This window comes from Neopelma chrysocephalum, unplaced genomic scaffold (genome assembly GCF_003984885.1).
Source record: "Neopelma chrysocephalum unplaced genomic scaffold, ASM398488v2 Primary Assembly neopelma1_43, whole genome shotgun sequence".
Lineage (NCBI taxonomy): Eukaryota > Metazoa > Chordata > Aves > Passeriformes > Pipridae > Neopelma > Neopelma chrysocephalum.
In genome coordinates, this window is record NW_020897702.1 from 11,818,013 (window position 1) to 11,836,470 (window position 18,458).

Genomic DNA, 18,458 nt, shown 5'->3' on the forward strand with positions numbered 1-18,458 from the left:
TCTTGGAACTTCCTGGAGACACTTGGCAAGTGCCTTCAGATCCCAAAATGAAAATGAGACCAGAGGATGAGGCAGTCTGTTAAAGCCTGTTTACAGTACTATAAAGTTTATATTTTTGGGGGCTTTGTTTTGCATAATAGAAATGTGAAAATATGGCAAGCCAGATGAACAGATTGATGTCAATATTTCAATTCTATTTTTACAATATAAGCCATAAGTTCACTTTGTAGGTATTAAAACTGAACACATTTAAATTAAATACTTACCAAGGAGTGCTTATCTGTAAAACATGTGAAGCAAATGGGTTTCTGGTAATGGCTTCTTGAACAGCTAAAAAAAGCACGAAAGTATATAATAAATATTACATAAACCAAATACTTTAATAAAAATAAGATTCACAGTCAAACATTCAAGACAGAACTTTCTGAAGATTGTGGAAATGTAGTTTAATAGCACTAGTTCTATTTCCCCTATTAACTGCTGCTGAAATGTAGGCCATATCTCTATTCTTAAAACTTGTATCTAGATATTATATGAACAAAAGATTTAGTGTCAATAAAGAAATCTAAAGCTAGAGAAAAGAATGCCAGGTACTCTAAGCTGGCAACAAATATTCCAGGTGTAGACTAGTTAGTGACTGTTATTCATTAAAAAGACCACTATGAAGGTACACAGTTTTAGTCACTTAATTTTTTAACATATGAAAACAAAGACAAAAAAAGGTGTGCAGAAAGGTCACAGTTTAAAAAAGCAATGTACTTTTATGACACATAAGTACATACAACCATTTACTTACTGATTTACAGGTACCTACTTACATGTAAGTCTACCTGTAGAATTTCCCAGCTTCCTATTACCAATTTTAATCTCTAAATAATTGGGCAAGGTAATTAAGTTTCCCAGATACATATATATCTGTATGTATTACACTAATTTTCACAGTTACTTCATTTGCAATCTGTTAACTCCTATGACTCTTTGTTTCTTTCATATTCCTAACATACTTTTCTTACAGTTTTCCTGTTCACACTTTGCAAACTTCAACATTCTGACTCCCAGTTCTTTTGCTGAATTTACCTTTCCCTATATTTCTTTGTAATTTCCCTCTTATACGGCAATTTAGTTTCTACATTCGTGTATTTCTCTTTTCATATCTACTTTCCTAACCTGAGCACACCATACTAAAACACCTCTCTGGTAAAAAATGGAATTCTTCATTTCCATTTGCCTGGAAGCAATAACCGCAAGTTATGATATAATGAAATTCGGAACCACTGTTTGATGGAGCAGGAATTGTAAACTACAGCTGCAGAAAATTTGTAAACAGTTGCAAAGATCTTTTATTCTGCTGTGCAGTTTATAGGAAACTAAAGCCTTTTTCCTTGAAGTCATGCAATCTACCATGTGATGTAAAAATGTATGGATAGTGTGCAGAAGCTTAATAAGCTCTGGTTAGTTTGATTCCAGGCAATAAGGAGGTATACTTGGGTAACTTGATCATGAAATGGTGCAGTGCAGAAGGAAAAGTAGTGGAATAGTAAAATGAAATCAGTGGACTTCAAAAAACTCTTATAAACTCAAATAATTGACATGTAAAATCTTGTATGAAAAAAGTTCAAGGAAAACATCAAATTCAAGAGAGTTGGCAATTCCACAAACAGCACAAATGGCAAGCAGAAGTTATTTCAATCATATGAGAAGTCAAACAGTGAAGAGAACATGTAGACTAAGTCACTAGTTCCCCACTGATTTCAAATACCAAAACTATGCTAAACTAAGGAGAGCTTTTATGGAAGACATGTATGACCCCATAGGTCAAAGCAAATCCTAACCATTAGATAAAGGAACAGACCCAAGAAGTAAGTTTGTTCTATAACTGTGTTAGTTATCATAAGATGGCTAATGAAAATGTTAACTAATTAATCACCGGGGAAAAAATTATCGAGAACAAGTATAGACATTTTCCCCACATTCTTCAGCAAAATGGAAGCTGTGATTGGATAGTTCATATAAAAAGCACCAGTATAAAGCAGGTAAGAAATCAGCCTGGCACAGAGAAAGAACAAGCTAGAGAATACTTAAGTAAGTTTGACCTTTTTAAAATGGTTGCACAAGTGATATTCACTCAAACATTCAGATTTATCTGCAGTGATGTCACAACCCAGTATTTGTGACCTTTAAGAATTCATGGAGAAGAGGAACATTCTAAAATACTAGAAGAAAATGAAAAGCCGTTCATTATAAAGGGATAAATTTGCAAAAAATATCTGATATATCATATAAAAGGCAATTATTTGCAAAAATAATTGCAAAAAAATCAATATGGATAAAAACAGATTCCCAAGTGAGGCTGATGCACCTGATGCATCTTGAAAAAACATTTTTGACAAACATCTGTTGCAAACAACATCTACAGTTGGGCTGAAGGTGTCCTCCAGTCATATTTTGAATCGTATTTTTGACCAAGAAAAGGTCACCATTATTTTAAATTAATCTCACTGACTTCAAGAAGGGTTTCATGATTTTGATCTACTGTTTGCTAAATTCAGTAAATAATAACAATAACAATAACAATAACAATAACAATAATAATTTCTATCACAGGATTCCTGGTTTTAATCCAAATAAATCTATGGCAACAAAATATAAAGTTATTTAATCACTTGATTTAATGTATCTTGATGTATCTTGATGATACTTGATGTATCATCTTATTTATTATCCAACTTACTTTGTAGCCTTTGATTGAGACAATTAAGAGACTGGAAAATCCTCTGTTCTTCTACTGAGAGTGCACTCATGCCTGGACACGGAGCTCTGTTAAGCAGTGAGGGCTGTCTGGCTGGCTGCACACTGTCCATAGCTGCCAGGATTTCACCCTCCGCAATGGGTGTATTTGCTAGTTTTTCTGCCATTAGAAACTGAATAGTGCTTTCTGAAACTGAAGAGATTACAGGGGGAACTTCAAATGAGAAGAGCTCATTACATTTAAGTAAACTGCTTGTTTTCATGACTATATGTCTGTGAAACACATAAAATTGACATTGAAAGATCAATTGGAAAAATCAAGAAACATGAGACATTAGAAAATAAAATAATTAAGAACACTAATTCATCTTATAATTGGCACCAGAGCAAGTCCTAATGAGTTTGGAAATACGTAATAGTAGCAAGCAATACCTGTCCATATCATACAGTTACGTATGACACGTACGGCTACAAACAGGCATGGAATGAAAATTGAATACATGTTGTAATGCATTTATAAAACCATCCATATCATGATAGGGTTATATATTTCATTTCCAGGAAAAAAAATTAGGTCTAGATAACTACCCTTTTCAGCTTAGAATCATTGATGTCAAAAGGCACAAGCCATGTTACACAGTGCACGTATTAGGTCATTCTACTTCATGTACAACCAAGAATTGAAGTGAGTTGTGTTACTATACCTTCCTCAGATTTATAGATGTTTTTCATCTTTTGTACTGGATCAAATGCAGATGGAACAGGACTCAGCTGGACAGTACATAACGAATTCTATAAAAAATATTATAAGAATATTTTAAGTATAATTTAAGGTAACCACTACCTTCTGAATATGTTTTATTTATTATTTCATTTTACCAAATGTTTTGAAGTGCCAAAGTATTAGTGTATACTAATTCAGTGAGGTATTCTGGTGAGGTATTCTTGTTGTTAGCAGTGACAGCAAACATATTGATTTAAAATTGCATGACACTGAACAAATCTTTGATATTTCTAAAACTCTTTCCATTTTGAAGATAAATAAGCTTTTTATTTTTTATAGGATTTTATATTAACCTGTGCATGATGAGTAGGCTCCCATCTTTTAGATGCTACATTTTGTCTTCTGTGTTCTGAAACAGCTCTGTGTTTATTTTCATAGTTGCCAAGAACTTGATTTTGTCTTGTAACAGGAACAAAACCTTAAATAACATGCAGACAAAAACAAACCAAAAATGTGTAAAAACATAGTAAAGATAGTAGTAGCAAAACTAATAATGATGAGTAAATATCTCTGCCCACCTTCAGATGTTTACATCTGATCTCATTAAATATATTTTCTTAAAATGAAAAGAGAGAAACAGGCACTTTTAAGGCATTTTTTACCTCATGTCAGCATAGGACTATGAGATACAGGTGTGGATTGTATGTGAACATAAGCAGGCTAAGTGAAGCCCCACTTTGAATCCCAGATAATAAAAATGGTCAGTACAAGGTCTTACCAAATAAAAAGGAGAATGAAAGCTGAGCTATGATATAAAAAATACCAAATAATGTGCCAAAAAGTAATGTTTTAGAAAATAAACTTTATTTAAAGAATAATCTTGAAGTCTAACTGCCCAAGACAGTAAATGCCTGTTGACAAGTTGCTGTAATGTATATCTTAATGGATTCAACTTCTGTTAAGATTACATAGCAGTTTGCAGAAAACGAGGTAGTTCACACAGTTTATTTGATTCACAGAATCAAAGAATGGTAGAGGTGGGAAGAGACCTTTGGAGGTTGTCTGGTCCAGTACCTACACTCAAACAGGTCCACATACAGCTCCTTGCCCAGGACCATGTTCAGACGGCTTTTGAGCATCTTCAAGGATGGAGACTCAATAAAGTCTCTGGGCAATTTGTGCCAGTGCTCAGTCACAAAGTAAAAAAAATTGTTTCTTGATATTCAGAAGGAAACCCCTTTGTTTCAGTTTGTGCCCTTTGCCTCTGGTACTTTCAGTGGGCACCGCTGAAGAGAGCCTGGCACTGTCCCCTTTGCAGCTTCCTTCCAGGTATTTATAGACATTGATAAGATTCCCCATGGCCTTCTCTTCTCCAGGATGAACAGTCCAAGCTCTCAGCCTTTTCTCCTAGAAGAGATGCTCCAGTTCCTTTACCATTTTCATGGCCAGTCACTAGATTTTCTCCAGCACATCCATGTCTCTTGTACTGAGGAGTCCAGAACTAACACAGTACTCCAGGTGGGGCCTCACAAGTGTTGTAAGGTTTAAAAGTCATGGGTTTAAACCTTATTTCTATAGCTTGGGATTTTGTAGTTAATCTTACTAATTCATACATCTGTGTACTAATTGTAATGACAGTACTGTTGTATAGCATTTTCCCTCAGTCATAGAGGTCTAACCTAGACACTGTACCTCAAATCTATTTCAGTTTTGTCTGGTGTAGCAATACATTTTCAAAATTAAAGCATCAAGTTTCAAAATTAAAATTATATTCTTAATAAAATGTTTATGCATACAAACCGGAGATGCAAATTAGCATTTTCATGGGCAACTCAGGAATCTTCATACCCAAGGAGATATTATATTCTCATTTGTAAACACAGTTACTAGACTTGTAAATGTAGTTGCTTGATTTATACTTGGGAAGATAAATTACCTCTTTATTTACATAATAAATATTTACATGTGCAGTTTAATGTACAGTTCATGATTTCACCAAGAGATCTTTTACTGATTCTAACAGAATTTTATTTCTTTTGTGGTTATTACAGTGACATTAACAAAGCAGAATTCCTACCATTCACAGAAAAAGAAAACAATTAATTGATACTTGAAGCATATTTGAAACTAGTCATCTGGCTGCTGCCATCAATAGTAACATGGGTCACATTAGATTTAAAAGGTTGCCATTTATTTAAGTGCAAATTATTGTAACATGATGCATGGTGCTGAATAGCACCTGAAAAGAAAAGGAAATGTTATATTGAATACGGCAGAAAGTTAAAAAAAAAAGAAAACAAAAAGAAAACAAGAGACCCCTGGTTATATTAGTGATCACATGATGTTTTTCAGAAAAAAATAAAATTCAAACTTGCTCTATGCATATGCATCAATACTTAATTTAATTAGTTTGCAAGACATGCTAGATATATGCCAAGGAAAAGATTCCTTTGAGACATGTAAGACAAAATTATAATAAGCAATAGTATCTTTAAGGGAACAAGATACTAAGCAGTCTACAGCTGTTCAACCATAAGCATGTAATTAGCCCCATATTTGTGACAGGCTAAAGGTCAAACACATTTTTAAAGCCTTTTACTGACTAAACAAGAAAGGTCTTAAAATAATTCTAATATCCAGCTACAATATAATATGTGTCAGCAGAAGATATACAACTGGAAGCCTGGAAGCCAAATTAAATTAAGATCCTCATGGATGACGATTTTATTTATTCATCTTGTTCTCACTTCAGGTACATTTGGCCAAGCATTGCAACAAATCACATTTTCTACAGTGTCTTCACAAACCTCATGGAACTCTGCAGATATTTTACTTGAGAGCAATGCAGTATTCAATCTCACAACAAGCACTTCAGGACAAAGACTATGGTGTCTATGTGAATTGGTAGGCAATTGAGCAAATTACAGCAAGTCAGTAAGAGTTATCTAGAATATTTAAAATAAAGAAGACTTTCAAAACACAAAATCTAAGGAGATACTGAGAAAGGGCAACCCACCCAAATTTATTACTCAGCTCTTTCCCTGAAAGAGCTGGAGGTATGTGACATTGGGAATGTAGCATTTAAAGCTGCAGTGAAGACAGTGTTAGTAGTGTACACAACTTTGACCCAGTACATTTCCTGATTGATTGATCTGATGTGCAGATAAGGACATCAAAAGGCAAGAATCTCTGCTGGAGGCAAGGCATGGTAATGCAAGTCTTCATTCATTTCCAATGTAAAATCAAATAGGTTAAGTCACCCAGATCTTAAATTCATCTGTTTGACTTTGAACTGGAATAGACAAGCAGATAGCATTTTTCATTTCCCACCCCTACTTAAGGCCAAGAATATTCACCTGCCTGCCTTACATTACAGAGCTATTTTGAATCACTTCATAGTTAAAACTATATATTACTAGATAAATGTAGATAAATGTAGATAAATACTAGATATATGTAGATAAAACTAGAAATGTAGGGGGGTTTTAAGTTATCTGAATTAATTATTTTGCTAGAAAGTATTTTTGAGTTGCATGGCCAATCCTTGGGGTGATTCTGGTACATGAAACAGTTTGAAATGCTGCTTATACTTGAAACAGGTTCTACAGTTGCAGGAACTCCTGCTGTAGCCCTCAATAGGAAGCAAACCAGCAAACTACATAGAAATTATAAGCACAAGGATGTCACCAGTGCCCAAGGCACAGAATATAGATAGGTTGCACAGGAGAAACAAGGCAAATCAAAAAGCATGAAATGTAATTTGAAATGTAAAAACTGGGAGATTAAAGTTTATTCACCCAAAAATTTCTTATGCATCTTTCCTCTATCTTACCAGTCAATCTCTTCATCAAGGTTAATTTTTAATGAAATGCAGGATTGTTTATCAAATTCCTTAAAATTCTTCATAAATCAGACATACTTAGCAGCAGAGCAAAGTTTGCTTGGCAAAAGCTCTTTAATTTTAACCTACCTTTAATTTCTTTTTAAGCTTTAATTGTATTACTGGGAATAAGTCTTAATAATTTTAGGCATTTTCAGTGTCAACATTTTAAAAACACTGTAGGTCTACACTTCTTGCACTCTTATGTGGCAGTGACTGTTGAACAACAAGCTATGACTCTTAGTTACCTTGTAAAACTTGCTTGTATAAACTTAGTCACTTCCTCCTATATCATTATTTAGACCACCTGTCACATCTGCTCATTAGTCATGAATATAATCTCAGGGAAAATACTTCCTTTTCATTTCATATTGTAGAGAGCTATTAAAAATGGGGATCAATGTTTGAGAGGCCTCTGGGCACCACTAGAATAGAAATGACAATGACAAATGGTGAAAGCTTGTTAAAACTGGTTGTATTGTGTGGATGGATGAAAGGTTGGATGTTTCAACTGAAAACAAATTCATGATGTAATTGAAGAAGACTTTTGTCTGAACATCCCCCCACCCCACACCCAGAAACATGACTCTTACCAGTAGCAGACTCCTTTGCCGCTCGGGCAGAATGTGCTCCATGCCAGGAGGTGCTTGTTTTTCCAGCTGCTGGGATATGATGGAGATGTAATCCATTTTCTGCATTAACAGGTCTTCTCTCAGTGCAGGTTACTGAATGATTTTGACAGGCGCTTGCCTGAACACCACTTACAGAACAAGTATTTTTTGCCCAAGGTTCATATTTGGCTGTGCTGCAGTTGAGTGGAGAGATCACAGCGGCCAAGCCAGAACAACAAGCAATGTTCTCACTGTTTTCTCTACCGTTCCTATTTAAACCCCAATTTGCTAGCACAACATGCCTGTCATTTAAATCATTCCTGCCAGTAGTGGTAGCTTGGAGGCTTGAAGGCAGCAGTGACTGACACCCAGGGCTGGCTGCCTTTTTGACACTTCTGTTTCCTGGCAGAGGTGCGGAAGGCGGGTGAGGTGTTAGCAATTTCCCTGGAGCTTTTTGAGTTTCGTTGGCTCCAGTGGCTGACTGCAGTTGGAGTATAGTGCCTCTTCTCTTGGGCATAAAACTTGACTGGGCTCTTACAAATGTTTCTCTTCCAGTTATTTTTGCCTTATTTTGCAGTTGATTACCTTCATTAATTTTAGAATTATTGCTATATACTGAGGGTTTACTTGCTTCATCTTTTGACACCATCCAAGCTTTTTTAGCAGAAAAGGATTCAGTAGACATAAATATATTCTGAGATGTGCAGTCTTTATTTGATCCTTCAGTATTAACACTTGGTTTTGATATATGAGAATTTTCCTGATGATTTTTTATGAATGTGGGGTTTGAAGGTTGAGCAACAATACTTAAATTAGTCTTAGGAGAATTATTTGCAGTTTGAACATATTGCAGCTTTGAAGAAGATACTTCACTGGTGCTTTTTTCATAGCATTTTTCATTATTTCCTGTTATTATCTGGTCAATTCGATCACACCATCTTAGCTTCCTATTGTATTTTTCATTTTCTGCACCTTTCTTTTTTATTTTTGCCAGTTCTAAACTGTCTCTGACAGATGACATGGATCGAGTTCCAAAACTGATCCCATGGTTCATAACCAAAGTTTTGAAAGGACTGGGTTCATATTTAGAATCCTTCCTTAGGATACTTCTGAATAATTTTGCTCTTTTTCTTTCAAGAATATTACTTTTAAGGGTTTTGTCCTGTGCAGGAATTCTAGAATTGAACTCTGTATCTGACACCAGTGACATAGTTTCAATTATATTTCCCTTTCTTTCCTCTTTGTTATTCTGTTGCTTAACTTCCAACCCAACTGAGGCATTTGGTATGTCCTGAAATAAAGATGTTCCTGGAATAGTATCATTAATACATTTAATATTTTCCTCTTTTGTTTCAGTCATTTTTCCTGAGGTATTTTCTAAAAACTTTGTACTGATATTTTCGTCCTTTGGTAATGTATCAGCTGTGCTGGGAATGCCAGTGGAACATCCCCGATTAGGAAATAAGATTATAGATGTTGCAATAGGTTGACTGGATGCTTGCACAGATATAGTTCTCTTCTGTGGGGTCATTTTAAAACTCTGATCTTGCATCAGGTCCTGAACTCTTTCTCCTGGAATAGAATCAGGGCTGTCCCAGGCTTTGCTAGGACTGAAAACAGGATGAGGAGTGGCTAATGTGCTAGCCATTCTAGAAGACGGCTTGCTTCTGTCTTCTATATTTTGCAGAAGACTAAATGTATTAATTACAGAGCTCTTTTGCTTATCAGAGGCAGAGAACTCTGAAAGTTTTTTTCCAGATCTCTTAGAAGCAGATGATTCCTCTTCTGAAGTGTTCACATGTTCAGCAGGAGTTAGAACATTATGTTTAGCTAAAAGATCATGAATAGGTATGTTGTGGTAGTGTTGTGAATCTGCATTTCTCAGGCAATTATTTAGATGCGCATTTTTAGAAGTACTTTGATCTATATGAAGTAAGCCATTATTCCTAGTCTGGGATTTTTCTGGATCATACAGGGCACAGTCACACTGTGCAGTCAAAGATGATTCACTCGGTGTTGTGTAATTTCCACTTTGTCCTCCAGCCTCAAGACTGTCAAGGCTTGTCAGGCTTTCTGAATCATCTGTTTCTTTGAGTTCTTGATGAAAATTCTGAAATACAGGCACAGAATTGGACTGTTAGATTTATCAGAAATGTGGTTTTGCTGATACTAATTTTTCATTAATGAGAGCTTAGACTAAAATACAAACAATATTGAGCCTGATGTTTTTATAACTTGGGTTCACATCATCATGAGTGTTTCCATCAAGTCAAAATTTACCTGTGTTAAGTTGCAAAAGAAAATGATGTAATTTGGGAAGAAATTTAGAGGAGAGAGCTGCATAATTCAACAAATTTAATCCTTAGTAATATATGAATTCTGCAATATCAAAAAAGGAACTAGATTTATCTAAACAACAATACTGTTTATGGATTTCCCTATGATACAGGATGGCTTCCATACTCTGTAAGGCTTCTAAGTGAGTTTACAAATTGAAAGAGAATCCATGAAAATGCAGATTTGATAGTGGATCTGCCCAAACTGGAACTTTTCCATAATATTAGACTGAATAAGTTTCTTTTCATACAAAGAGCCACAAGTGATGAGGAGTTAAGCCTTGTCATGGCAAACACAGAAAAATCTCTTAGCTATCATAACAACAGCGACTAACAGCTCCCAACCCCCCAGTGAAATTCCTTGTTCATGTCTTTCAGAAAGAAGAAAGTATCATCTGATCTATGAGGACAGATCAGGTCTAAGAGCCTAAGGGAGTCCCATCTACTCCCCCAACCTTCTCATCAGATTTTAATGGAGTGATGAATAAGAGAAACTGGTGCCATCTGAAACATTCGTGGGACAACTTTATGTATGTACTGTACAAGCATTTTCTTCATTATTACTTCTCTATCCAAGCACTGAGATGCTGACATCATTGACAATATATACTTTTTTAAGTACAAGACTTCAAAATACCCATAAGCATAAAGGATAACAAGCATGTCAACTATTTTCACAATCTCATACACTCACTTTCACACAGCTCAGCAGCAAAGTGATTGTTATCACTTTGTTGGAAAAAACTGGTGTGAAAAACTAAGAGAAGCTGAATTAGATATGCAGCTTATGCAATGAAATTTTTTTTTTTATTAGTGACTTTAAATGGAAAATGATTCAAGTAGCAAAATCTGTTAACCTAGGTAAGTGAATATATATCCCCTGGCAATAACATAGAATTAGCATTTTGAAAACTCACCAAAGAATACATAAAATTCTTTAGTGAATAATAATAATATATTTTTGTAGTAAACATTTTTTATTCTAATAAAATTGTTATACCTTAATATTGTATGGTTTATAGTTGTACAAATATATTAAATTGCAGAATAAAAAGCTTAGTAAGTCCTGAAAGATTTTTATGGTTGAATTAAATCTTATCTTGCACTATATGTTCAGAGGTTGGTGCAGTCTTCCATTACAGTTATGATCTGAGATAAAGAAACTAAATAGAAGAACAAAGAACGAAGTGTAGGGAAAGATCCCTTTAGGGAAAATTTTCAAACTAAAGCTATATAAACCAGTGCCTTTCTAATAGAAAAAAAGAAATAACACTTTGTTAGTTATTTATTAACTTTTATGTTTGGCTAAATTATATTGTTAACCTCTGCTTGAACTTCACCAAACAAGGAAAAGGCATTTACTCAGAGTTTTCTGTATCAGGCCAAATTTAAGAACTAGCTTTGAAATTTTCAGATGGAAAGAAAAAACAGTAAAAAGAAATTATAGATGTTGAGCTTAGTCCTTGTCTAATTTGGAAACTGCAACTGTATGGCAAAATAAATATTTTTAAAATGACAAAGTTAGAGAACAGAAAAATTTTGTAAGGATTGATTTAAAAAGTACTCTTTCTGATAGCAGGTCAGCTTAAACTGATAAATCTGGAGAATGCAAGAAAATTTGCAACTTTTAAAAATTAAGATTAAGAAAAATTCTACCTAGTTGTGCTCCAGAGCACAAAAGACTTGATCCTTCATTATATATATAATTTTACTCTCCTTGTAAAAAACCCAAAATCTCAGTTGAGGTAACATCCAGAAATGTTAGGAACTAAGGAATAGAGTCCTCCTTTAAACACATACTTACTTTTACATAGTTTATGCAAATTTAGGTAATTTTTTTTTAAATTTTACATTTATTTTGTTGCAGCATACAATTTCATCCTTTCACACATTAAAGATGCTTAACATTCTTATTGAAATATTCACATATTTCGTTCCCCATTTTAACCTACCATGTAATGCAACTGAATGTCATGTTTCCTCACAGAAATGTGTAACCAGAACTACTTCTGTAGACAAAAAAAAAGCACTCGACAATTATCCATTTTAGTGATCAATAAGTGCAGAGAAATGAACCTGGAAATCCCAATCATTTAATTTGATTTAATCTGTGAGAATACTATAGGATGACAAGGAAACAAAACGTTCATAGAGTGTACTATTTTTTTATTTTCTGTATTAGCACATTGTTTCTGTTATATAAGTACGATGTATTGCATTGCCTGTGGCCTGCATTATCTTGTGTTCTAACATTTGAAATCTAACCCCCCTCTGTCCACATATGTGGTATTCTAGGAAAGGGAACACTTCCGAGGAGTTAAAGAGGTCACTTGTATATCTTAAGACTTAGAACAGCTGTGTCAAAAAATTTCATTTTAGTAAAGCACTAAAACAAAGAGAAAACATGAGCCTAATAAATCTTTCATAAAGCAAATGAAACATTGTAACAAGTGAAATTTTAAGTGAACCTGACAAGTGAATTTTCTGCCAAAGGACTCTGTCAGAACACTATTACACCAAAGAGCTGCTATATGTGTATTTGACATGTTCTGCAAAAGAAGTTTTGACTGTTTATCATTCCAGGAGGTGAATGGGAACACTCTTCTGAAGATAAATGCTGGAAAAAATGCTACCTACACTGAAGACCCAGGCCCCTCACCTCTCACACTACTTACTATTTTGATAATTTCAGGTGCTTTATTTTTACAGATATTCTTTGCTTATTATACATATAGATATATATAATGTTATACACCTAACTGATTCTGAAGTAAAAGACACCAGTGGACATACAGATACAAAACTACCTCTCAAAGCCAGTGAAGTACCTAAACACCTTCATTAGTTTTGAATTTACCAACTATGGAATAGGAAAGTCCATCAAAATTAATAATCTCTTTTCCATATGAGTTTGGCACTACTTTCTCAGAAGACTTGGGCAGACTCAAGAGAGCAAATTCCACTAAGAAAGGATTCTAATGCTTACATTACACAAGAGATCCATTCTATTGTGCCAGACCCACCAAAGAAGCTATAGAGGTGTAAGATTACCAGAGAAAATCTTATCAACACTCCTGTCTTTCCTAGTCTAACTCCTAGGTGCCTGATCTTCCCCCAAGCTACCTAGAATACAGAAACTATATATATATGATTCTATGAGTATTTAAAGGGATCTGATTCACTTGTTTGAAAATCATCACAGGATATTAGAAATGCAGGTTCAAACTTGTAGGGATAAAAAGAACTAATGTTTCTAATTTCATGGGCACTTGGGCAATTCAGTAAGCCATACTGGTAGAGAAGTTTAAAAGAAAAGTGATCTGAACACTGAATGCCAGGGTGCCAGTCTGACTTCCACTTTTCATTAAGTCCTGAGGTAAATGTACGTAATTGTGTAGGAAACAGATTTTCAGCTAAACTTGTCTCTCTCTTGTTTTAGCACCTCAATACTCAGAGTGCTGTTCCTCAGGTACCCTGTTCCAGGTGTCTAACCCTCACAGACTAACCTGGTCATTCAGCTCCAGGAGTGGAACTCATAATGCTAGGTTTAAATACTATGAAAATTTGTAAATCATTCAATGTTGAGGCACTGTGCACCATAATGCATTAGTCTCTTTTTTTGTTTCTAACCCATTAAGAAATTTATGCACCTGGTGAGCAGGCACCATCTACCCCACAAATTTGTCATGTAAAAATATTATGGGACTGCATAAATGAAAACCATCATAAGGCAAATAATCATGGAGAAAAATTTGGCATTCATATGAAATATTAATTGTAGAAGTTCTTAAGTGCTTAACTAATAATCATTTTAATGATTAAGTTAACAGATTTGAATGAACTGAAGCTGTAGCATCAGTAAGAAAGAATAAATTAATACTGTTTGACTAGTACACACTTCTCAAAAGAGTCACAGTGTGTGAATATAACTTTTAAAATAATCTCTAGGTCAACTGAGAGACTACCCTACCAGAACTATCTAATTTGCTAAAACACTTGTATACATTTTTGTAGCCTATGACAAAAACATGATTTTTTATTTTAGCAATGTAAATAGATTGTAAAGATGGAACAGTTTTTAACATGTTCCCACTCTATCTTGTGCACTGCACAGCAGTAACCAAGGCAGAAGGTGGATTTATATAATGAACTCCTAAAAGTCAGATACAGAAATACTTTCAGAATCATAGAATACCCTGAGTTGAAAGGGACCCACAAAGATCACTGAGTCCAAAACCTGACTCCACACAGGGCAATCTAAAAGTAAAATAAATGGGTAAAATAATTCAGTCTAGAGATACATTTCAAATTGTTTCTATAGCACATGTGAATTTTGGATTAGTGAAATAATGTGGAAGATAGCTGTATATCGCAATATTGGTTGAAAGCCAATGAAAACTGAACACCTCTGATCTTGCCAAAAGGAAAATAAGGAGGGAAATCATTTAAGTCCATCACAAAATTTAAGTGATCAACATAGAAATGTTAACACTCCCATTTATAAGTAAAAAGTGGCCAATGTTTCTAGATTTAAGGTGACCATAGAAACCTATTTCAAGTTGTTGACTGGTGTCTACAACATCTAGTCTGACTTCTGTTTCAATGCCATTTTATCATAACCCTCCCCTTCAGAGTCTGTTTTCCCACTAACCTGCCCTGAGCATTCTACAAGTCCCTGATACTCGACAGAGACCCTGTACACAGGCCCTCCTTTTTTCCATGCTGGTCTTGTCTCTGCCTCTGAAGAATTAGACCAATACCACATTCCTTGCATAAGGAACCTTTGTTTAAGTCATTCCAGTCATACTACAGTTTTTCCATCAGTTACCTAAAACATCTCCATTTCATAGACACTGTCCAACCTCAAAAGCACAGTAACACCAACAGCTGACAGTCATACAGGTCAACTCAGGCAAGGAAGGCCATGTTCATACCTATGCTGCTTCCACTCAGCGAAACATCACTTAGAAAACACTCTTCGTTATTTCTCAGATACTTATGTGATTTTACACGTCACACACATAAACACACACAGTACAATAAGATACAAATTCTTCTTGTATTAGAGATACTATAAGAATAACCTTCTGAGTTCGTGGTTTGGATTGCAAGTTCTATGTTCCATCCCTATTTCAATAAATATTGAAGTATTTTCTTCCAAGGGGAATGGAATCCATAGAAAGACTGATACTCAGTACTTCAATGGCTGGACAATATGCTTGGAAGAAAAGGAGAGCCAAGCTAAAAATCCTGCTTCAAATCAAGCAGAAAGGGATTTAAATTTAGATTTCACAGATATCACTTGAGTAACCTAATTATGGGCACATAAAGGATGGAAGAGGAAAATACAACCTCCATGTGATAATCCATACCTATTTTGTCTGTGAATTAGCTCTTACTTCAAGTATTTTGTTTAAGAAGTGAAACAAAGAGGTAAAATGTTATGCCAATCAGTTTGATTCCAACATAATGTATTCTTCTGGAGGAGCCTAGAAATATTGTACTGACCCAAACAATGTTGTATGGACACCAAATTAAAGAAGTGACCAAAAGAAAAAGACAAAAGATACGTGAACAGTATTATTACTAGTCACAGTTGAGCCATTTTAATGGGAATTTTCTAAATTATTCAGTTCAAGGCAGGCACCAGAAATGAAAAATTTGGACATAATCAGTTAATAATTTTGAAAAATGATAAGCACTTGGGACTAATGTCTTCTGGTGAAAAGCTGCCTGCAGGTTTAGCCAAAGACTATGCTATTAGCTCCACCTTAAAGATTTTGTTTATGCATATAAGAAAACCAGGAAAAGACTGTGCAACAAATCCTTTTTTTGTGAATGAAGTTAACAAAATTAAATTCTTCAAAACAGAACATACTCATGAACGTATAACAAATAATAATTTGATGTACTGGCTCAGATGCAACTGTTGCACAGAACAAAATCTACTGCTCTCAATATTTTAAGCAAAATAATTTTTTGAAAATGGTAGAAGGGTCACTAAAAACCTTGGCTTACTGATGAATCTATACAAATTTTTAGGGATGTAAAGCAGGGAACACAGCAAATCTTGTAGTAAAGGTTTACACAGAACTTTATTCCCCTGTAGGAAAGTAAAGAATTTTAGGAATCTCTATAATCCTGCTGGGCCTGTAAAAACAGAAACAAAGAGAGGTCAAAGGATCTCAGCGGATAGTTAGATTGCAAAGCATGTGCACAATGAAATACTTTACTTTCAGAAAGGCAAGCACTGTTGAAATGACTTTGGACAACAGGTAGGAGCAAGACCAATGAAATCTATTCATTTCAGTAAGAGTATTACAAATAATTGTAAATTATAAATCTTACTAGTAAGAGTATTATAAATACTATTTCACAACACAGGAGTTCTCAATGCACATGCACACCAGCAGAATCCAAATGTTAAACTTCCAAAACTCAGGTCATGCAACAAGGACAATAGCTTTCTTGACTTTTCATCTTAACAGACTCCAAAACATGCAATTTCAAGAAAGAAAGAAAGTCCAAATGCCTTAAGTATAAATATTTACATTTTGAAACTATTTATCAGAGGAAAGAGCCTGAGCAACCCCTAGTGGTAGCAGAAAAATACATTCTGGAAAAAAAAAGCCAAATTTTCTACAGGACCAAGGTATTTTCAAAAACACATTAATTTGTGAACACAAGTTTATATACAATGTCCGAAGTTGCTATAACATTTAGAAAAAACTGCAAATAAAAAATTATTCATGACTCATGGCAGATTTTTCCTAGTATTCAATTACAAAGTGATAACTGTGTTTGATAAAATACGCTACAATATATGTCTTACAATATATTAAGAAGAATCTTTTTATACATTTTTTCTCAAAGAGAATGCATTTTATTTTCTAATTCTAAGATATCCTAATGCAATTACTGCCAAATTCAGCATCATCATTTAGAGAGGGATTTGCAAGCACTATACCAATGAAATGCACAATGTGATACTAATTAAAAAAAAAAGCTTAGACCTCTTTGTATTTTGTTTTAAAGTGGTTATCTAGAATTCAGTTTTATTATCTCTTTTCTATAAATTATCATTTGCTCTTCCTTCTTTTATGCTTGGAAAAAAGAAAGGAAACTAATCATTGCCAGTACAAACTATACTTTCTGTCTTCTCAACCTTTTTGAATCTCACTCTGAGTGAGATTTTCTATGTTAGCCAACAGCTGCTCAAGATTTTCATAAATAACTATCAGAACAAAGCAGATACAAAGGCAGAGATGAATGTTCCTGAAAACATCCATATCAAAGTATATTCGAGCTCTATACAGTCTTTCAAAAGTTATCCATACACATGTATTTAAAGAAAAAGCTCTTACTTTATGGCCACCAATGATCTCATGCCTCTAGCCATCACAAGTATAGAGGGATGGTGCTTCACAGAGTCCAGGTCATTTCAGATACCACGACTCTGGATATCAGTAGATGTTTTATATATATAAAAGAAACATATAAAAGTATGTCCTCTTCTTTCCACAAAATGTAATTTGGAAGACAATATTTCCAAAATCAAAGACATTGACAGACCTAAAATAACACTTAAAAGTGCAGTAATAAGAAATCACTTTCGAGCTCAGTTCTTCTTGATTTTCACTGTTTCTAAGGTGAGTTTTGAAACTGATTCTGGGTCCAAAAATCAGTTTAGGCAGAAAGCTTGTTGCTGGAACACCTGCAGCTATTCCAAAGATGACAAAAAAAGGGCCTCAAGAGACTGGAAGTCAATCTCTTAACAAACCACCATGCACTGGGAAAAAAAATCAAGGAAAAAAATCCCCCAACATTTGACCTACTACTACACTGCTATAGCAGTAGCTGAGCTGTAGCAATAGAAAAGCAGAAACTTCACTGTGCACTGAAAACCACCAATTTAAAATTGGAGGTAGCACAAGACTCCTGTGATAGACTAATGACTTGCAACTTCAGAGCCAAGAAGTCTGACACACAAATCTTACATTCAAAGAAAAAAAAGACAACATGACATATATATTTGAAGAATTTGTGAAAATATTCTTACAAATATTTTTAAAGATCTCTGACTTCTTACTGCAAAAGATGTATAATTTTACTATAAATAATCTATTGGTAAGGCATAGTATAGCTGTGTTGTCTACTTG

The 18,458-nt window shown here is 34.5% G+C and overlaps 1 protein-coding gene across 3 annotated transcripts in view; it reads right to left on the minus strand.

Moving 5' to 3' along the window:
• CEP126 (centrosomal protein 126) overlaps nt 1-18,458 on the minus strand; it is a 35,688-nt gene that overhangs the window by 2,825 nt on the left and 14,405 nt on the right. Inside the window, exons 6-10 of one of the 3 annotated variants that reach the window (XM_027677358.1) lie at nt 7,946-10,073; nt 3,826-3,950; nt 3,453-3,540; nt 2,732-2,941; nt 267-330 (exon numbers count right to left, since the gene is read on the minus strand). In XM_027677358.1, coding sequence (XP_027533159.1) covers nt 267-330; nt 2,732-2,941; nt 3,453-3,540; nt 3,826-3,950; nt 7,946-10,073 — 2,615 coding nt within the window. Of the gene's footprint in view, nt 1-262; nt 331-2,731; nt 2,942-3,452; nt 3,541-3,825; nt 3,951-6,659; nt 6,765-7,945; nt 10,074-18,458 lie in introns of those variants that run through there. The other 2 variants (XM_027677357.1, XM_027677359.1) reach the window with 2 other exon arrangements.